The 22,801-nt window shown below is 43.0% G+C and overlaps 1 protein-coding gene across 2 annotated transcripts in view; it reads left to right on the forward strand.

The window, feature by feature from the left end:
* Nucleotides 1-22,801, forward strand: part of WDR70 (WD repeat domain 70) — a 183,854-nt gene that overhangs the window by 6,863 nt on the left and 154,190 nt on the right. Inside the window, exons 4-5 of one of the 2 annotated variants that reach the window (XM_084833092.1) lie at nt 925-1,030; nt 3,719-3,896. In XM_084833092.1, coding sequence (XP_084689218.1) covers nt 925-1,030; nt 3,719-3,896 — 284 coding nt within the window. The remainder of the gene's footprint in view (nt 1-924; nt 1,031-3,718; nt 3,897-22,801) is intronic. The other variant, XM_084833093.1, reaches the window with a different exon arrangement.

Below are 22,801 nucleotides of genomic sequence, written 5' to 3' on the forward strand. Positions count from 1 at the left end.
TATCCTGTTTTATCACATGGGCTCAGAGTAGCTTAGAGCAGTTTTTCCTAATTGTTAATAAACCAGTCCCCTAGGGGCTCACAGACTAAGGCAATGAAATGGTTCAGGCGAGAAAAGAGGCCAAATGAAAAGAAAAATGACATCAAGGGATAGGCCGAAGAATTCCTTGCAATGTACTCTTGCTGTCTGAACTTGATGTACTGGTTGCGTAGAGAAGATCCTTTGATTCAGTTTTAGGAATGGATGGGACAGGTGGTTTCAAGGTATGTTTGGAATGCTTTAATTGGGTAAAACCAGCATCTTGAATTTTGTACAGAATACTATAGGGTAGAAAGCTGAAACACCCAAACGTTGAGTAAATCTCTTGATTTATCTGCTTGCTAGGAACTGGAAAAACAGAGGGTTTTTAAGTACCTGGGAGGCCAAACTACCTGGCTGGTGGGCTGCCTTCATCTTGGTGGGCCATAGCCTGCGTAGGCCTACTTTAGCATCCAAAATGGGCCAGGTGATTTGGAACTTGCTAATCTTTGAGCCTTCCATGGGATTTTTGATCTGAGCAAAATTAAAGGCCTGTCCACACTCTGCAGGCTCAGTTGTGTAAGCTGAGGGGTTGATTTCTATTATTTGGTCCAGTTCTGAATAGTGAGGTAGCTTATTTAATTCATGGGCTTATAAATAGAATTTTTTTACAAAAGACAGAGGGGACTCTAAAAGCCCCCCCCCTTCTTTGAGGCTTGTCTCTTAAGGGTGTAACAATGACGCCATGAAAACTCAGACATGGTAGGCTGTGTGAATTTCAATATTACACATTTTTAGAAAATGATTTACTTGATCATCTTTCCAAACATCTTAAAATGCAAGAGCTTCAAAGCTGGTACAGATCTCTCTCTCTCTCTCTCCACATTTTTTACTCTACTTATTCAGAAGATCGTGAAAAAGAGGCAGCTGAGAAAGAAAAAGAATGTGGAAGCCAGCGTGAAGCTGATTCATCAGCTGCAGACTCACGTCCAGTAGTGAGAACATCTCCCAGGTACAGATAGAAATTTTATCCTATAAGTGACTTCTAGTTCTATATCTTTTGCGAGCTTGGAAGGCACTCGGTTGACCTTTGTGCAAGATGGTGTTGCATTATAAACCAGATTACTTAAAATTGCTGTTTAGAGTTAGGTGGCACAGTTTTAAAGAACTGATTTATTTGGTTTTCCAGTATTTCTATGTGCGGGCTGCAGTAGTTCTTGTTGGCTGTGGTAGAAAAAGGCTGTGATGTTATGCACACTCACTTGGAAGTAAATCCTATTAAATACAGTGAAAATTTCTTCTGAGTGCACCTGCTTAGAAATCAGGCCTAAGACTTTTAGATTTTAAATGGCTGTTTGTTTATTAAATTTATATCTTGCCTTTCCATGAGAAGGTTCCCAAAGCAAAATACATTCTAGAAGAGGGATTAGAAACCTTTTTTCTGTTGAGGGGCACATTTAATCAAGGATAATTTGTTGGAGGCTGCATGAGCGCTGAGCAGAGACATACCTTTCTTTCTCTGTCTCTGGCTGGATTCATAGCACACGACAACCCACACTCAGGTTGAGTATGGGTTGAGTGTGGGTTGTCGTTGAACTCTGGGTTGTTGTGTTGTGTGAACCCTGCTGGGCTAACAACCCATGAAGAGAACCCACGGTTTGTTGTTGGGTTGTGAACTGTGGGTTGTTTGTGGTTAATAAACCATGGGTTATTAGCTTGGCTGGGTTCACACATAACAACCCACAGTTCAACGACAACCCACGCTCAAACTTGAGTGTGGGTTGTCATGTTGTGTGAACCGAGTCACTCTTTCACTTGTTCTCTCTGAGAATTTGGCATCTGCCACTTCATAGTATCATGGGTTGTCTTCCCCCCTCCCTGGGCTTTTCTTTCCAGAACCCTCTCCTTCTCATTTTCACCTGTTCTCTCTGCTTTCCCTGCCTACTCATCCTCTGTACCTCTCTGTCCATTTTGGCTGCAGATGCTGCTATGGACCAGACAAAGGTGATGTTCCCCACCTCTTTCTACACCCCCTCCCCAAACACAGGAAGAGGAAGGGGGCAGTCCCTAGAGGCAAGAGCAAGCCCAGAGAGATAAATGATGTTACAAGCTCTCTTCCAACAGCTTGTTTGGTTTCTGTGCTGGCTGTGGAAGGAGGTGCTTCTCTTTCTCTCTGGCCAGGAGCCAAATACAGTGGGTTGCTGGAGAAAGGACAGAATGACCCTTTTCTCCACTGCCAGCCCACCGTGGTTCTGTGCTTACACACAGTGGAGGAAGGGGGAGATGTGGCTGAGGATGGGAGGCTGTGGGCTGGATGAAAAGACATTACAGGCTGGATCTAGCCAGTGGGCCGGCAGTTCTCCAACCCTGTTATAGAAAACAGAGATAAAGCAAGTATTAAAATAAGGTGGGCTTTCCCTTACAACACAAGCATCTATATAAAAAAGCCCAGTTGGCATTGGGTCCTGTTGCCCTTCGGATACAGATCGTCATCCTTCCATTTAGGATGTGTGTTGCAAACAGAAACATTCAGCTTCATCATATTGGGGTGGGGGGCGGGGGTATTCCAAGCTAGATTTGTGCATGTTTGGATTCCCATTCAGCGCCATGTGGCTTCTCCTCCAGGATCAATGATTGGGCATGGTCAGTCCCTTGCTGGGGCCCATAACCTACCGTAGCTGCTGCTTGTTGCTGCTACTGCTACTCCTCCTTGCTATTTGTTATTCAGCTTCCCTCTCCTCAAGCAGCAGCAGTGTGAAGAAGGAGAAGCTGCGGCTCTGATTCTTCTTCCTTGCAGCCACTCCCTCCCTCTGCCTCTCCTGGCTCACAGGTAATGACACCCCAGAGTACAGCTTGAAGCGTGGGTTGTCGTTGAATCGTACACTATGCACTACGGTATATCTATAGGTTGCTAACCACGAACAACCCCGGAAGTTGGGTTGTGAACTCTGGGTTGTTTGTGGTTAACAACCCATAGTTAAGCCATAGTGCAGGCTTCATGTGTAATGATAACCCACGATCCAACAACATCAACTCACGACGCAACAACCCATACTCAACCTGTACTCTGGGTTGTCGTTACATGTGAACCAGCTCACTGTGGTAGAGGGTGAGGAAGAAGGGCAGCTGTCACCAGATGCTTGTCTCTCTGTCCTCGGTGCAGGGAATTTGGGAGGGGACCCCACTCTCGTTAAGGAGACCAGTTGAGGATACCTTCCCTCTAGGCCCCCAAAAGCCTGGAGCTGACCCTGTTCTCCCCCTTGCACTTAAAAAAAAAAAAAGTGCTGTGTAGGAAACCGGGATGCAGAGGGAGAGGCGCTTGTCTCTCATTGCCCAACAGATGGACCTCCTTACAACCATTGTCATCAGCCTACTGCTACTGACAGGGTCAAGGCCAGGGATCGCTGCAGCTGAGGCAAGAGGAGACCATCACATGCCCCACAGTGCTCAGACAAAGCCCCATTCCTCACAAGCTCTGCCCTCTTTTCTCACCAAGCCTGCACCCAGTCGCTTGACGTCCCTTGCACATGGTGATCTCCATTCCCCAATTTGCAGCACCACATGGGCAGATGTGCTGGAGGGAGAAGAGTTTCAGCAATGACCCCATCAGGGATTTCAGCAATGACCACATTAACTGGAGAGGAGGGTACCACAGGTAACGTGTGCGTGCCATTTCACTTCTTGCCATTCTTTCACCTAGAGAGTCAGCTAGTAGTGAAAGCAAGGACAGTTCGGATGAAGAGCTGATCGGTCCCCCTCTGCCGCCCCAAGGGTCAGCAGAAGATTCTGACGATGAGCTCATTGGCCCACCACTTCCGCCTGGGTATAAGGGCAGCGAAGAGGAGGATAGCGATGAGAACATCCAGGAAGAAGAAGAGGTCAGTTTTTAATCCCTCAGTGGATACATTTGCACATAACGATAAGCCAGGTTATCCTGCCCTTTTGTGAACAAACAGCGTGCTGGTGCATGCAGCCCGTTTGCTTCCCCCCTTCACATAAGCAGGTAAAATAAACCGGAAGGGTTAGCTTTTCGTGACGTCCAAACCCAGGATCCTGGTTTGTTGCTCCTAAACAAGCCAGAATCGTAAGCCAGCAACAAATAGCATGGCTTAACATTTTCTCTAGAGTACTAAGCTCCCCAAAATAAGCCTAAGCACACTTTTAGGTGAATGCCCAAAAGAAGTCATCAGCCATGATATTATCCTTTCCCTTGTTATGCATGACGTTGTTCACTTAACAAGTGAAATGTGCCTGACGCTGCGCCACCCATGGGACTGGCGTAGTTGTTTCCCAATGGGAAACCTGCCCCCTCTCTGCCCTGTCTGCAGAGACCCGGCAAGACTATGGTGGACCCCCTTCTCCCACCACCCCGATAGGCAGGATTGCTGTGTTATTTTATTTCTTTCACACCTCTTAAGGCAGCACTTGCCTTGTAGTTTTTATAAGCATTGGCACTGAATGACTTTGTTGTTGTTGTTTGCAATCAGCTGGCTAATTAACTAGGGGCACTTTTTTTTTATTTGATCAAAATGTTTTCCATCAACTAAATATTGTAGCCAATATGTAGGACGTACTGTTAGAAATTATTTCACTTAAAATGCATCTTACTCTATTATTGTAAAGATACATGCAAACTACATTGTATGGCCAGGGACTAGAGTGGATCCTGCAATATGTAAAATGGTAATAGTTAAGTCTAGGAATGAATGGATCCACAGCTATTTGTTTTTGAGGCTTGGGAATAAATTATCACTCATCAAATGTTTGTGAGGACAAGGAAGAGAAACAAGTGAGAGACAACTCATATGGATCATGAAACTTCTGTCTTTCTGTAGTTGGCTACAGGAGGCTTAATTCAATTTTATAGATCAGAACTTTGAATGTAAGGATATGATCATGGGATCGCCCTCCAACAGCAGAATCTCCTAGTTCTGTTAACTTCTCCCCTAGTGAAAGGGTAAAGGGAGAGGGACGTCTCCTGATCTCTCCCTGGAGACAATCCCAGAGATTTTTGCAGGAAGGCAGAATGTCAATTTACTTTTCTACATCACAAGGACTGTAGCATATTGCAAAGGTTCTCAAATGGTCAGTCATATCATGGGAACCAATTGCAGCAGTTATTTTGGCCTCTAATTTATTCACATTTTATTTCCATATGATACTTCATATGGATGCTTTGTTCCAATATACATAGTAGTGTAACAACTTCTTTAAACAGTTGTTTGATGAAGACAAATGTTTGCTTCTTTAAAGACCACTGATTTTAATTTCAGAGTTAGATACATGCATGCTGATTATTAACTGTTAGATGATGACGGTGTTTGAAGTGGGAATATTTTTTTATTTTTATTATGCTTATATCCTGACTTTTTTCCTCTTGCAAGGAACTCAAGGCAGCTTACATGATCCTCCTCCTTTCCATTTTATCCTCACAACAACCCTGTGAGATAGGTTAGGCTGAGAATCAGTGACTGGCCCAAAGCCCCCCAGTGAGCTTCATGACTGAGTGGAGACTACAACCCAAATCTCCTGAGTTGCAATCCAGCACTCTAACCACTGCACCGCGCTGGCACTAATACTTTTGCTTATTATCTTTGGAGTTTCCTGATAAGATAATACTTTTGGGAAGGGGCAAGTAGGTTTCCCCATGTTCAGCACTGATCCTGCTTTCACATTACATTAGTAAGCTACAATGTAAATGAGTGGCGTACATCCCAGTTTTGCTTGTTTTTTTATGCACGCAAACTAGCAACTCCCTGGATTTGTCACCTAAACATAGCTTCCCGTGGTGTGTGGACCTGAGTTAAGTGCCTACAAACAAGCGAGGATTTATAAGCCACCTATAAAAGCTGTCTTGCAGACTGGCATGCGCTCCCACCTCTCTCTTGCAGAAGGACCAGCTGAGTGGCGTCCTTCATGTTCCTTACGCCAAAGTAGCAGGCACCCAGCCCCAGTTATTCACTGGCCACTGCAGAGCTCTGGGGACTCCTGAGAGTAGAGAAGCGACACTTGCCAGTTCTGCTGGTCACACCAGCCCAGGCCTAACTGCTGTTGACGTTTTCCTCTCCTTAAAATAATTAAGAGTGTAGATGAGCAGTTAGGTGAATGGGTAGGATAGATCCTGAGTCCCCGCATACAAGACACTTCAGGAGGTTCAGTTTCAGCATCTTTAGCCAAGACAAAGACTGGTGGAAAAACAGCAAGTTGCACTAAAATTGAAAGATAGCAGTACTTTCTAACTGTTTCTACACTGGTATAACTTCTGAGAGAGGTCTCAAAACTTACATAGGAATGTGAGTATATTCCTTCATGTGCATTGGCATGCATCCCATCTGGGGGGAGGGGATCCAGCAGAGTTTCCCCACGGAATGAAAATGGAGACAAGACACCTCCAAGTTGTAGGGTTCTGTGGGGGCAGGGGTGCAAGGACCCAATAGGTTAGGATTCTGTCTATGGCAATACTTAACACAATTGTTGAATTCATTCAGTCCTGCTTACTTCTGAGTAGACAGGCAGAGACTTGTCCTGCTTTCATAAGAGTAGACATATAGAGGTTTGGTATTTGGGATACTATTTGAAAATGCTGCTGAGTCCTGCTTACTTCTTGAGTAGGCTGAAAATTACATTTGGTCACGTTCACTTTACCTTTAACCATGCCCACAGGCAGAATGCGGCCCCAGAGACTTTTCCTAGACTGGAATTCAGCTTTTGGACTGAAAAAGGTTCCCCACCCCTGCTCTAAGAGATGTAAAGTTGAGATGTTTTTCTTCCTTCCCTCTCAACGTGGAAGAATGCAAAACACTGTGAGGGCTTGCATTGGGAATTATGAATGGAAAATGTCTTCAACGCTGAAGACAAATAGGCCATTTGGGTCTTGAGTTCTTATACAGCAGACTTCCAGTCCTGGTTTGGAAGCACTTAACCATAGCTTTGGGTTTTGCACATCACGGGAGACTGCTTAAGTGCCAAATCCCGGCTCGTTCTATTGCTTGTGCCAACGGAAGAGCAAAGCGGCTGGAGAAGTGCTCTATGGTAATGCTTGCTCCTTGTTCATATCTGTAGCTTATTAAGCCAGGATTTGTGGCTTACTGCTGATGTGCAAACACACCATTATCTGAATACTGTTGAAACCATAGTGGAAGCAACTCAAAACATCCATGAATTCTTTGGTTAGTTTGCAGTTGTCTTCTAATGCTTTAATGAACACTGTTTATAGAGGGATTAAACTTGCTGCTTTTTTCTTTTTCTCCCAGTTTTATTTCTTGGAATCTAATTGACAAAACTCTTCCAGAAGAGCAAGATTTTGAATACTCTTTTAGATATGGATGAATGTCTGTAGACTTCAATGACAACTATATAAAGTTGTTGTTTTTTAATGTTAGAAATTTGAAAGCACTACACTACAACCAAAAGTAACATTTTTAACTTCCTTTCACAAATCATATCAAATTGCTTCCTCTAAAGGAACACAGCAGTCGTAAAGTTTTGAATCTTTTTTTAAAATCAGTTTTATGAGGCTGTTACTTGATTGAATTGTATGTAAACCTCTCAATTGAACCCCAGTGGGTATTCTGAGTGACATTTTAAAATATTGGTGCTGTTTAATGTTTTTGCTTGTATTTTTTTAAAGTAGCTTTTCTGAGGATTTATTGATAAGCACTTCTACTATGTAGATATTGTAGCATAAAATGTTTGGAAATGTTGACTGCAACTGAAGCCTTAAAGGAATATTTATCCATCTACTCTATTTTTAAAGCTAGAATTTTAAAGTTAGAATTCAGCCTGTGCACATTCACCATTGAATTCAATGGAACTTCCTTTTGAGTAGGCATGTGTAGGATTGCACTGTTAAGAGTAGGTGTGTATAATCTGATGTGAAACTGAGACCAATGTTCAATACAGAATGGCTTAGCTGCTGTTTCCTTCCTGTGTCAAAGGCAATGAATATGTTGAAAGCCATCTTTCTTTTCCTTGATCCGTAACGTTTTTTAAAAAACAAATCAACAGTTTTCGCTTCTGGATGATAAATTGGTTAAATTACCTTTGCACATTGCTTTTTCATGCTCCAATGTGGGAAATGTGACAAATGCTGTGTTGCATGTGTATATCCTGAAGTTGGTGCTCAAGGTAAAGGCAGATTGGTTGTCATTTGGAAGGGACAGGTGCAGGAACCAGTAGGAAGGTTGGACAGGTGGATGGAGAGCAGCAGATCCCTCAGCTCAGTGTGCAAGGATTTCATGGCTGATGGGCATCCTAGGCAGAATGGTAGGAGCGGGGAGCCTTGTCACCTCTGCATTCCTCTTGTTCTGCATTTCAGCTAGACAGGTGTTTTTGCCCATCTAGCTGAGGTGCTGGGGAGGGGGAGGGAAGGAGGCTGAGGAGGCCAGAAGATTCCTCATAAGCCAGCCTCCCCAGTCCCCTCCCTTTCGCACCCATAGAATTGCCCCCTTTACCTTCCTTCCGAGGTCGCTTTTGTGACCTGATGCTATCAAGGGGAAATAAATTCTATTTTATTTTTAAAAAAATTCTGTACAAACTTTACTCTACCTTTCCACTAAAAGTGTTCAAGCTGGTTTACAAGTTGACCCGTTCAGGTTCAAATACAGAACAGAACTAAGAAAAGAAATAACAAACCATATAATTAATTCATAGCAAGTGTATATATAATTTTTTTAAAAAGTTAGCTACCTGCTCAATAATAAAGTGGGCAGGACCACACTGATGATGTCATAGGAGAGGGAGAGCTTTGAGTGGGGTCCTGCCCCCCTGACGTTATCCAGCCTGCCTGGCTTGGTCTGAGGAGTTAGCTCAGCTCCTGGACCAGAAGAGGTTGCCCCCCACCATTTAATAATTGAGCTAGTGACTTAGCTTTAAATACCCTGAAAATTGTGGAAATGCTATGGCCATCCTGGGTATAATGGAAATGAACAATTGCAGGTGTTCTGCCATTTGTAGATTCAGTTGGATATTTATGTTGTAAATTCCCTTTGGATTTATATTGAAAATGGAGCCCTAAATACTTAAATTCTTTAACCTGTTCCAAAGCATTCTTCCTTAATGTCCAGTGAAATCTTTCCCGTAATTTGGAGAAAACCGTAATTTTAGAATTTGCAAAGTTTTAGGTCAATGCGTTTTTATCACAATCTGAAAAGGCCCATAATAGTCACTTTAAACCTTGTTGGGTTAAAGATAATATGCAACAGCATCTGTGTATAACAACAGTGGAATTTGTCTCAGACCAGAGATGCTTGTTATGTATACTAGGAAGGCGTCATTGTTGGGAGTGGTAGCGGATGATTGGTACTCATGTGAGCCATGTGGGCCCCCGGACTAGGAGATGGTATGTAGTGTTCAAACTAAAGATCAGTGCACGTGGAATATAAATACAGTTGTTAATCCTGCATCTGCTATCCCTCATCTCTCATCAAAACAACCAGCGTATCCATATCCAAACACTTGCAGCTTTAGCAAAGCTGAAGTCGTGACAGGACTTGATAGCATAGTCCATGATAATGAAATGAAACTGAATGTATGTCATTGTTCTCATAGAAATGGTATTTGCAGAGAAGAAGAGCTTGGTGTAAAGCACCGACAGCATATGGCTTGGTCTTTATAAAAGGCTGATGGCTTTCACAAAATTAAGCACTGGACTTGAAATACTTGGATAACCTGGAAATTCTCTGATTTCATGGGATTGGCCAAGCTGTATATCAGTGCTGGCAGAAGAGTGAGCACAAAACATGGAGAGTTATTGTTATTGTTCACGAGCAAGCATGCTGGTGTATGCTGCCCAATCATGCCAGTTTGACTTTTCCCACCAGGGAGTGGTGATCCAGTAACCAGCACCTCACCAGAAAGAAAAAGCTTAGAGTTGCATCTGAAGTGATACATCTAGGTTGTCGCTCCTCTAGCAAGCCAGATTGCGAAGCCAGGGTTTGAAATTGACTTATGATTCCTGGCTTGTTTGGGAGCAGCAAGCCAGGCGTTGGGTTCAGACATAAAGCTATACTTTTTCTTGCTGGTGAGTTCCTGGTTGTTTAGGCTGTGCCTGCTGGTGGGAGGAGCCAAGTATGAGCAATCATACGCAAGCGCACTCGCTCCTGAATTATAAGACTTCTGGCTTAGTGTTTTGTGTAAACGTGGTCAAACGTGGTCTGTTTCAAAACATTAAGTTCTAATTTTAGTTCTAATTGCCCTTCATTTCTATTAACGTTGTTATACATAATGAAAAAATTGAATGAACTATTGATATGGGGAAAAATGTGATTTGGGAGCAGCATGTACTAAATGTATTTAAGTAAAAAGAGGCTAAATACACTGCTTTGTGTCTACACAAATCAATTACAGGCTGAGTTGCAGAATTTAACAAGATTGCTTTTGAGGAAATGGGAAATAAACAAGCCATGCATGAGTTAAGCTAGAGCTTCTTAAAATTTCAGGGAAGTGAGTGTCTTTATTTCTGACTTAATACATAAAGATGCTGTGTAATGCCCAATCAAGATGATAGGCCTCTCCTCATGCTGATTAAGTATAGTTGTCACTCTAAAGCAGGTATCTGTCCAATAAAAATGGATATATAACCATGATGCTCAGATAAGGAAACAAACATCTGTCCAAAGTATGAATAGTGAACTCATTCCCTGAGTAGATCCTTACGTAGCCAAAAGCACCATCCATGCACAAGAGGTATTGGCAGACTTGGTTTACAGAAGTAAAAAAAAAAATGGGTGGGGGAATCCAAAATAATGGGGCAGGAGGGTGGGAAATTCAATGAGAATGGAGTATGCTCAGTTGGGGCAGAATACTGACTGACTGACCGAGCATTGGGGAGAGAGAAAAAACCAGAAGGGAGGGGATAAAATAGAAGATCCTGACAAAGGGCTGGTGGATGAAATTCTGAACAGGACCCCTTCACACTACAACATTTTGCTGCAGGGCCCACTTGTAGCTGTCACTCCTCCTCCTCCTCTTTCTGAACACTTACCACTTTAAGGCATTTTGCTTCTGGATAGTCTGGAAACAGTAAGAGCATGTTTGGCTATTCTTTCTGTCCAGTGTGCCTGCGATAATTTATTTTCTCCCAAATCAACCTGACATTTACACTTTGGTGGCCTATATTTTGCTCTCTTTCTTTATAATCAACCATGTTGGACCAGCAAAGAGACTATTTCCTCCTCAGGAGGGGCATTGCTAGGTACTTAAAAGATCAGGGGCACAGGCCCATAACACAAATTTGCATCTATCATCTATCTCTTTATAATATATCCAAGTCTAAGTGCACCTCTAATATATATATGTGTGTGTGTGGTGTGTGCATGTGGTGTGCTTGAGTGTGTGTATAGGTTATGTACATACATACATACGAAGTGTGCACTGATCCCCCCACCCCACTTCAACTCAGACCCCGATTCAGCATTTTGGAAAACATCCCGCTTCTGCTTAGGCCAATTTGTAGTTGGACCATTGCAGCTCAGCACCAAACCTGAGTCAAGGTTTGGAAAAATGAGTCTTTATGCTTCCTGTTGACTACCATTGGAAATTTTTTAAAAAACCTGTAACTTTTTTCTCTTGGTCAGAACTGGATGATCATTTCAGGCATAGTAGCTCCCTAGAAGGGGATTACACCTGCCCAATGTCAGAAAAATAGGTGCAGGGTTTATATTGTGATTTTCTTTTAAAGGGAACTGCCAATAAAATTTTTATTACTTGGAAGAATTGGATATACATTTCAGGATTCATTGCCCCATCAGAGAAGATCATGTCTCCAAACTTCAGAATAATAGCCACAAGGATTTTTGTGCAAGGGTGGCCTTGACATTTTGAGGTCTTCAAAAGAGGACATACTAATCTCCTTATTTTCCTTGTGGACCATTGTTCTGAAAATTACAGACAGCCTAGAGTTGTCCCTAAGTAAGAAACCAGCAAAGTTTCAGAAGGACACGTGCAGCAGTTCATGTGGAAGAGGAGTTCTCCAGTTTGAGGAGGGAGTGATTTGCTTTCCCTTCACCCCTTTCCCATTAGTTCTTTGGGTAAATTTGTATGAAAATGCATATGTCATTAGAGGTGTCTCCCAGGGAAGAAACCTGCAAAGTTTCTGAAGGATATACATACATGCAGATTTAGAATGACTAGAATTTATTTACATTTCACCAATATTAGCTGCAGGGGAACATGGGTGGGAAGGTGCTATTGCACTCATGTTCTACTTGTGGGTTTCCCACAGGCATCCGATTGGCCATTGTGTGAACAGAATGCTGAACTAGATGGACCTTGGTCTAATGCAGCATGGCCTTTCTTATGTTCTTAAATATAGAGTACCCCTGAGCATATGCAGAATGCTTTTCTTTCACCACTAAGCACTTACATTCTCCCCCTACCAATTCTATTCCCCTCCATGCAACCATCCCTCCTCATCCTACCATCCTCCAGCAACTCTTCATAAAAACAGATGTCTTGTTTTGTACAACTCCTCTCCACTTCCTCCTTGTTATGTACAAGCTCTCATTGTAACTTCCTCCCCATAACTTCATTTGTGCCAAGACTTCACCAGGTTTCAGCCAATGAGTCTGTTTTCGAAACTAGGGCTAAGTTATGGAGAAACTCTGAGCATGTACTAAGTGCCTTTCCCTCACCACTGAAGCTAGAGCTCATGCAAAAAAACACACACCCAAACCCACAAATGACAAAACATGCATAGGACTGAGCTGAAAGGGTAGTCAATTCATTAGATAGAATTGGGTAGGCACTGTATTAAGCCTGCAATACCATGCTCACAACTCAGGACTTACTTCTGAGTAAATGCCCAGAACATCAAAGTGCAAACATCCCTGCAAAAGTAACTTGTGCTGGAATCCTATGCACACTTTGCTGAAGGTAAGCCTCATTAAACATAACGGGGCTTCTGAGTAGGCATACATAGGATTGTATAAATGAGCAGTATTTATCTCCCCTCCACTTAAAGAACAAACCAAAACTCCTATTTTTATTAAAGCGTTCTGTTCATAGGAACATAGGAAGCTGCCTTATACTGAGTCAGACCCTGGGTCCATCTAGCACAGTATTGTTGACACTGACTGGCAGCAGCGGCTCTCCAGAGTTTCAGGCAGGATTCTTGCCTAGCCATACCTGGAGATGCTGGGGATTGAACCCCAGACCTTCTGCATGCCAAGCATGTGCTCTGCATGTGCTCTGCCACTGAGCTGCAGCCCTTCCTATTGCTGGATAATGGCAACTGACAAAACAGCCCCAGATTTGTTTCTCTGCAACCATGTGAACCCACTCTTTTCAAAGACTTGAGTGAGAAGGAGAAAACCCAAGCCTCTTGTCTGTTTGTATAAAGTCAAATACAGTTCAGAACTTCTCTTACCCACTGAAGATAATTTTCTTCAAGAATTCTTTAAGATATGCTCTGGGTGGAATAAAGAAGAGAAAGAAAGAGCAGGATAGGGGAGGGAAGAAGAAAAGAAGAATGGTGACTGGAAATGCAGGGGGGGGGGTAGAGAGAATTCCCTAAGCCAAGTGGCTCTTTTCAGAGAGGTAGTACTTCAGAGGAATTTAGGAGGCTGTGGAGAGACTGTAAGGATTGCATGTGCTTAAATTACCTTTATGAAGAGAGGTGGCTGAGGGCTTTTTCTAGCTTTTTTAAACCCGTAGAACCTATTTAAAAGCCCCAGCAGTTTCTAAATCATGATGCCACATAGTCCTAACCCTCCCTTTGGGATTATTTGAGTCCTACAGCTATTTAGGGGAAATTAAAGCCGGGGGAGCGGGGGGGAAGAAGTTTGTGGAGGCTGATTGGATCCTTTGCTGTACTGAAGCTACTAAACTTCTGCAGAAGCCAAAGGTTCCAGTTTGGGGCAGTGAAATCAGATGCTGTGTGAAATACCAGTATGTCACATGGAGGTCTTTCTTTCCTTCCTTCTTCCTCTTCAAAATTTCATTGCAAGCAAGCTCTCAACAGTGGGCATGTAAGAGCAGAAAAGTAGGGGGAGAGAGGTTTTTTGCACCTCAAAAAAACCTACACCAGGGATTAGGGATTAGGGATAGTGACCTCCTAATGGTCATCTGAAGTAACTTCTGATTAGGATTTCTAAACCCCTGTGTAGCTTGGCAGTTTTTACTTTTTGTTTTAGTCTTTGAGAAAAGGAAACTTTACGCATGGCTACCACAAAAGCCACTGGATCTAACTGTCTGAAATTTGGCAGGAATTTGGTTCAGTCAGCTGCATAGGGACTGCCAGGTCCCCCAAATCTATGCACTTATGTGGAAGCACACCAAAAATATTGCTCTTTGCTTTGACAGATCTTCTTGAAAATAGCCAATTTTACCTGCGACTAGCACAAAAGCCACTAGACCTAACTTCCTGAAAATGGGCTGGTTCAATCAGCTCCATGGGGGCTACCAGGGGTCCAAATGTCATGTATTTATCATGTAAAAGAAAAAAGTTATGGCCGTTTCTGTTTTCCAATGCAAGTCAATGGGAAAATGTAAAAAAAAAAAAAAAGTCAATTAGGACAGCTCAAAAGATCCGGGGCCCATGCCCAGGTGGGCCCTTTTCTAACAATGTCCCTGATCCTCAGACTTGAGGAGGAAGAGCTGATCTCAGGAAAGCGAGCTTGTAGCAGGTGTCTGTTTCTTTCCTCTGGTTCCCTACTTAAGAAAAACGATAATGCCATAAATATATTTTCCCGGTCATCGTTGGTTGTGAAATTCATGCACATATTGTCAGGAGGCAGAAGTGGAGATGGCACAGATACTTCCAGGAGGCCAAGTGAGGGAGGAATTGGCAGCTGGTGCACAGGGGTCCTCTCTTGCGTAGGGGGCGGATTGGATTGGGGCGGGGGAGCAGTTGCTGACCGCTATCACTGTGCCATGCCCTTTGCTGCAGTCGTTCCTCCCAAACAATTCTGTCTCACTACTGCGACTTCATCCGGCATCGCATCCTGTAGCCAGCTCTACTCCTCCCACCCCCAATGCAAGGCCAGTTCAGGATCTATGCGACTATTTTAAGGCTCTGCTACTATCTCATTGTCCTGCAGTTCTGCTGTGTGATGGCGGTGGAGAACAAGGGTGTGGCTCAGGTATTTCTCCTATGGCCACACTTGAACAACTTGAAAACTATGCATGGTACCGGAATCTCAATCTAGACACTCTTGTTTATGTATTTTTAATTGGTAGCATCATTGAGTTAAACTTTTGTGATCTAATGAAGGAAATTAAGCTAAACCTCTGATTCCTTGTGCTGACAAGCAATAGAATTGCTTCCTTCTGTGCTGTGTACTAAAGCAGACATAGCCAGCTTAATCATGTGGTGTGAGTGCACAATGCTGGGCAGTATGTAATGCTGCTGTGCTAGCGGGAATGACCGCTAGCACAACAGGAAGATGGTTCTGGTTAGTGCAACCAGAAACTAGCCAAAAGTACAGCTTCTGGAATGGGACAAGTCAGCGGAACTTGTTTCCTGTTGCATTAGTGGGCGTTCCTCAAAGCGCACTGTGTTTAGAGCTGGCAGATTGCCAGCACTGGATACTTCCCACTCTTATACTGTAGTTATATTCAAGATAGATAGCGTAGTTATACATAACACTGTAGCCGTACTCAAAACAGTAGATATGTTAGGTATATTAAGAGAGCAATCCTATGCCCCTTAGACAGCATCTGGGGGCGGGGGAGCATAGCATTGTTCGGTTTCTCGGCTCTGACCTTGGAGCCCAGAAACCACGCTCCCCTCCCCACCACCTCTTGTAGCTGGTGCAGTTCTCTCCGTGCTGGCTACGTCTCCACCCTCAAAAATGGAGCATGGAGATGGGAAAAGGGGGCAGGAAGGGGAGGAGATCATGGAAGCTGCTTTATGCAGCTTCCTGTTGGGTCTCCAGACTCCTTCCCTCTCCCTCCCAAAGCTGCAGCTAGACAGGTGAAATCACCCATTTAGCCAAAATTCAGAGCAGCTGCAGCATGGCTCAAAGGATCCCCTCCCCTCCTGATTTTGGAGGCTGGTGACTATCCAGATAGGATTGCAGCCTAACTGTGTTATCCTGTCCATGTCTACTCAGAATCAAGTTCCATTTAATTCAGTGAGACTTACTCCCTGGGGAGTATGTATAGGACTGCAGCTTGAGCTTACAAAAGAGTTGTGTGTGAAGCTTATAACAACATTTTTCCTCTGTACAGACAATATTGGTCGCTTAGCAATTTCTTTTCTCATATCCCATTACATAAAAATGCGCGGTTACAACAGTTCATAATACAGGTTAAATATTAATGTTTCTAAGGCAATTTATGGGTGGCATGGGAGAATTACTAATCAAAACAGTAATAGGATTGGAACCAGCTGTGCATGGTCGGGACAAAATTGCCCTTCCTTCCTTCCTGCAGTATGTTAGACATGTTGTAATTTTTCCAAGGTTTTAAAAATATCTGAGAGAGATTTCATAAATTTGCTGTTTAAATCATTGTGTTTAGCGCTGATACCTTACTTGATGATCTGAAATCTATTTATACTGCCAGTTGCTGTTAGGGCTGAAATGTTTAATTTGATAGATTAATTTAATTAATAAAACATTCTGATTTTTTTTAAAGGTATCCCTAATTAATCATGCAGAAGATTTTTTCAAAATATTATTAGCTGGTTATTTTTCATAGAAGAACTTTACAGAATTTGTGTGTGGCAAGTGACATCTTCAAACAGGCATTCCTCATTCTACCTCAGCAAGGGAATACCTCTTCTAAGATAGTACCTTTTGCCACATGTGACTGCGTTATCTGAATTAACAAGATTTGTCATCTGATTTAAAGAAACCTTACTTGTTTTAATTGTATGAATTTTGGTTAATCTGCATAAATTTGCAAATGAATAAAACACTAGCACCTGAAGGAAAATCCAGCTTCTAGTCCCCAGTCAACCATAAAGCTCATTTGATGACTGGGCCAGTCATAGATTCAGCCTAACCTATCTCACAAGGTTGTTGTGAGGATAAAATGGAGAGGAGGGGGACAGTGTAAACCACCTTGGGTTCCTTGCAAGAGGAAAAAAAAAGTGGGATATAAATATTATTATTAATCATTACTATATTTTCTTCAGATGATGTATGTATGTGTCGTAACAGGCATCATCTTAGAAATGGCATTCTCCCTTCTGCCACATGGGAGTGAGTGCATGCCTCTTCTAAATTGAGGGAGTGATGCTATGCCCCCCAAACAGCGTCTGGCGAGGGTTAGAATAGTTCGATTTCTTGGCTCTGACGTCAGAGGCAGGGTTTCGACCTTGAAGCCAGGAAACCGCTCCCCCGCCCCCCGCAGCCAAAGCAGAGATTACTGCGCTGGTTACCTCTCTGCGCTTGGAAAATGGAATGTGGAGGTGGAGAAAAGGGGGCATTCCCAAGGGCGAGGAGTGGAGGAGACTGGGGCAGCTGTGATACGACGTATACTATGGCTGCCCCAGCCTCCTTCCCTCCCCTTCCCAAGCGTTGCTACTAGACGGGAAAAATCTCCCGTCTAGCAGAAATGCAGAGTGGCTGGAGCATGGAGGCAAAGATCTCCTCCAGTGTCCTCCCACCCTGCACGGGACACTCGGCAGCCTCCATGTTTGATAATCCACATAGGATTGAGCCCTAACGGTTTCATTTTTTTTAAAAAAGGGGCTGTTGCCTGATCTATCATCTGCAAATTTTAAACCTGCCAAAAGGCATTAATTAACTAAACATAGCTGCCCTAATAAAAACAAAAATGCCTTTTCTTCAGAGCTATTTTTATATTTGTGTGTATATGGATATATAGATTCAGACTTAGCCATACTTAGAGTACACCTATTGAAATCAGTGGCGTTCAAGTTAATCCTGACTAACTTAATTTCTGTTGAGTTTATTCGATCTGCTCTCAGTTTTTCAGAGAGCCAAAATATTTGAACAGAAATACCGATTAGACAAACGTTCAGTAAAGCAGAATAAGAGCACAGTGTCATACATGTCTACTCAGAAGTAAGTCCCACTGAGGTCAGTTGGACTAACTCCCAGGTAAGTGTGTATGGGATTGCAGTCTTAATGTGGTTTAAACATTACATTCACATGAATTCAGAGCTTTACTTGGAAATTATTCTTACTTGATGTGTGGAGGGGGAGCCGTGGATCCCACCCACTGGCCCTGTTCCCTGATGTCCAGGTGTTCAGCAGAAAGTGAGAATGGATTCTATGTGCTCACAGTTGTACATGTGATCAGCAACCCTGGTCGCATGTGCAAACCCTATACATATAGGGTTTGAGTGTGCACAGGGTGCATTAGCCCATTACCGCCTTCCATTGATCATGAGAAGATTGGGAAGCAAGGGCCAGAGGAAACACGAAGACTTGGGGTGAGGCCAGCAGCTGTAATCACATCCCTGCTCTATGCTTTGATGGAAGGAAAAGTTGGAGCTTGAGAAGAGGGGTGGGCCATTTGAAAAAAGTTACCTACAGCTTTGAAAGGGCCCGGTTTGAGTGGTCTTCTATCTGTTTATCATTTTATCACTTAATTTTATGAAAATACTCTTTTAAAATGGGAAACTCCTCAAGGGGAAAGATTTTCCGCCCCACACCAGTGTTTCCATCTCATCGGTTGTTTGTGAGAACTAGTCCGTTGCCTCTCAGCAGCACTTCCCTCTAACTGGTAAACGTGTGTGATGAGAGAAACCGTTCCCGCTTTTAATCTGCTGATATCATTTGCCAAGAACCATTGTTCTGTTTCTTGACTAGCATGTAACAGGGACCCAGGAGGGTGAGGAGCCATAGCTCAGTGGTAGAAGACGTGCTTTGCATGCAGATGGTCCCAGGTTCAATCCCCAGCATCTCCACGTAGGGCAGGAAAAACTCCCACCTGAAACCCTGGAGAGTTGCTGCCAGTCAGTGCAGACAATACTGAGCTAGATGGATGAATGGCAGCTGATTTGCTCTAAGGCAACATGAAAGCCTGTGAATCAGTATGATCCAAAAGTTTCATACTGCTTTTGACTACGTTGTATTTACCTTTTGGCCTAGTAGCTGCTTATAACTGCTGACATAACTATGGTCATTCCTGTGTCTTTAACTGTGACTCACACTCTCTTCACCTCATTTTAATGTCTCAGCCATTTCCTCCCGCTCTTGTTCCTGCACTTAAATGCAACTTAATTGTTTTGTTTTCCAGACTCTGATCAGTGTTTGTGGAAAACTCTACTTGCAGCCAAGTATTAGCTGTGTCTGATAAAACAAAGGAAGGGTGCTTATCAGACTTGACATTATATAAAGTATTGATCACTGTAGAACTGTAGTACAGACTGGAAGCATGTTAGATGAGATTAGATTTTTTATGTCCACTCCAAAATTTGATTTAATAGAAGTTAATGGGGCTGGAAAGAAATCAGACAGTACAGTGCCCATTATTTGGATGCACACAATTGCAAATGAAAACAGCCTGGCTTGAGAGTTGAGAAATATAGCAGCTAAGGGTACAATCCTATGCATGTGCAGACAGAAAATAAGTTCTACAAGTCCCAGCATTCCCCAGCTAACCATGCTGGCTGGGGAATGCTGGGACTTGTAGGACTTTTTTCTGTCTAAATATGCACAGGATAGCACCATAAGAGACTGAGCCCTTGGTTCAAATCTTGTCTATGCATAAACTAAATACATTGGCATGCCATTCTTGGCCACCCATCTGTAAAATGGGGATAATAATTGTAATCTACCTTCTAGGGTTTTTTGTAAGCCTTACAAGAAGATAACTGTATGGTGTAGAGTAGAGCCAGTGTGGTGTAGTGGCTAGAGTGTTGGACTGGGAGTCGGGAGATCCGGGTTCTAGTCTCCACTTGGCCATGGAAGCTCACTGGGTGACTTTGGGCCAGTCACAGACTCTCAGCCCAACCCACCTCACAGGGTTGTTGTGAGGATAAAATGGAGGAGGAGGAGGACTACGTACGCCGCCTTGGGTTCCTTAAGGCGGAAAAAAAGTGGGATATAAATGTAATAAATAAATAAATAAATTGTATGTCAAGGGCTTTGAACATTTGAAAGTGCTGTATCTATGTGTTTTTTTTATCATGAAAACAAAGCAAGGCAGGGGGATAAGTAAAAGTAGTGGGTATAGTTGAATGCATAGTATAAAAAGCTGTCAAAAGGATAGAGATTTGAGCATAGAAAGATGGAGAATGATTGTTCACTACTTTCCACTTTATCTCCCTCTGCTGCAGCCTGCTGGAATCATCATCATAAGAATGTGTTTATTTATATGTGTTTACACATATAAATAAACACATAAGAATGTGTTTATTCTTATTGTTACACATCATAAGAATGTGTTATTTATATGTGTTTACACATCATTCTGTATGTGGGTTGGGAGAATTCTGTGTTTATGACTAGACAAAAGTAGAGCAACATTGGAGGTAATCTTATTGACCCAATTCAGTCGTAACTACAGACCATGTTGGGTCTATTATTACGTGAACAAGTTGGCATGAGTACCTGGTTCACGTGCTCCAACTTCTACTTTGCACCTGAGGGAAGGAAAACAACCTTAACTTGGCAAATGGTGGTTTTTACAAACCATAGTTTAACAAGCCAGCCTATCAGATATGTATTTGCTGAGTTCAGATGCAGCAGCCAACCGAAGTTTCTTAACTGACCAGGAATGGAAGGTTTAAATTTCCTGTGCCAGCCAAAGACTCGTACTTTTGCTATAACAACAAATTGTGGTGGATTGTTACATCTGAACCAGGTCACTATGTACAATACCTAATACAGAGTTTATGTTCGGTCCCAGAAGTGTGCCTGTTGTATGTGGTGGGGAGCAAGAGATTTTTTTTATTTTATTTATTGCATTTATAGCCCGCCTTTTTTCCTCTTGCAAGGAACCCAAGGCGGCTCACATTATCCTCCTCCTCTCCATTTTATCCTCACAACAACCCTGTGAGGTGGGTTGGGCTGAGAGTCTGTGACTGGCCCAAAGTCACCCAGCGAGCTTCCATGGCCGAGTGGGGACCAGAACCCGGATCTCCCAGCTCCCAGTCCAGCGCTCTAGCCACTACACCACACCGGCTCTGAGATGTATCAACAGTGTGTTTGGAAGTGCTCCATATTAAAAGAGGGCTACCTTTTTCTTTTGATGGCTCCGTTGCCCAACTTCTAAGGTTGAGGTCATGGAGGTACTTGTTCTTACTTGCTTCCATCTGAGGAATTTATGATCTAGGCATAATTGGGGGTGAGAAGAGGAGTGGTGAACATAATTACAAAGAAGTTCAAACTCAGCATGGTATGATACAGCATAATGTCTGAAGCGATACCTGAAATTCTGCTTTATAGAGATCCTGATTAGTCTCGTAATGGCAGCAACAAGTGGACCTGCAACAAAATGTTGCAGTTTGGGGTGTTCTCATTTATCCCCAAGGATACTCCATTCTGTTTTTACCCACTCCTGACAGTCAGTGTCTCACAACCACTGAGCATGCTTACTCCTTATCAGTGTGTTGTTGAGGTTCCCCCTTGATCGTGGGGAACCTCAAAATTTTCTAACAAATTATTGTTACAAATTATTTCTAACAAATTATTGTACTTTGCAAACATTGGGGTTCCCCAAAGCCTGCTGATACCTCTGTCTTTGCACAGATGGTTCCATTTTGGCTCCGTAAGCAGCAGCACTCGCCTCTGAACATTGGGAACGGAGGGAATGATGTAAGGTTCTAAGTTACACAAACAGAGTATCTTATAGCAATTAGTCAGGCTTATGGTACTGCTCAACAAAGTGTAGAGGGCCATCTGTCAAAGAAGTCATTACTCCTTATACTGTACTACCTAAATGTTTTCCTTCGAAGCATGAAATATTCTTCTCTGGTGTTCCTAATTCTTGGAACGAAATCCCTGGATTCATCTCAACTTGCAACTGAAATTGTGTTCATATATAGGCATTTTTGGGGCGGGTTTGAGATATTTATAGTACATTCTGCAATGTAGGAAGTTTGGAGTTACCTAAAATGGAACGGGGTCACACTGATTCTTCATAAATATTTGGCTATTTTTAAGAGATGTTATGCCAAGGGAGGTTGTTATCTTAATTTTAGTTTTGATTAAACCGTTTTGTTTAAAACTCTGGAATCCCTTGGACAGCACAGCTAATGTTCCCTCTCCAGAATGTGTTTTCAGCAACTTGCTCTTAGAATTCCAAGAGTGAATTTGCATATTTTTATGCTGCACAGGTGGCAGTTGCAAATGTCACTTAATATCTGTAGGTTGGGAATGGCTCCAGCTCCTCTGCTTAAGTTTCTCTGCTCTTTTCGTTTCCAGATTCCTAGCAGTCCTTTTAAAAGGGGGGCGGGGAGAGAAGCTATTGGCAGGCTGATCAAATACATCTATTTAGAACTTATTCTTCTGTTGCTTGTGCCTTGCTCTGCTCTGTCTTCCCCTGAACCTGGTTGGTATGCCTGTTTCCTGTCTCTTTTCCCCTTCGTTTCCCCCCAATCCAGCTAGACTGTCCACATCGTGGGTTGCCCCCAGCACTGCCAATCTGTGAAAATTTCTAGTACTAGTCATCATTTGACAAGTAACCACAGCCCATGACCCTTTACCACTTCAAATAAATATTCTGAATCTGAATTTACACAGGCAGATGAGGTGGTAGGACAAACTCTACCACTTCAGGCTGGAGGTATGATGAATCAATTTCGAAAGCTCCCTCACATTCCCTGCTGTATTCTGCACTAGCTGTAACCTCCAGGCCAGTCTTAAGGGCAGCCCCATATAGAGCGTGTTGCAGTAGTCCAGCCTTTAGGTTACTAGAGCCT

This window comes from Heloderma suspectum, chromosome 2, assembly GCF_057233095.1.
Source record: "Heloderma suspectum isolate Gila_16-S chromosome 2, 16-S_ref, whole genome shotgun sequence".
Lineage (NCBI taxonomy): Eukaryota > Metazoa > Chordata > Lepidosauria > Squamata > Helodermatidae > Heloderma > Heloderma suspectum.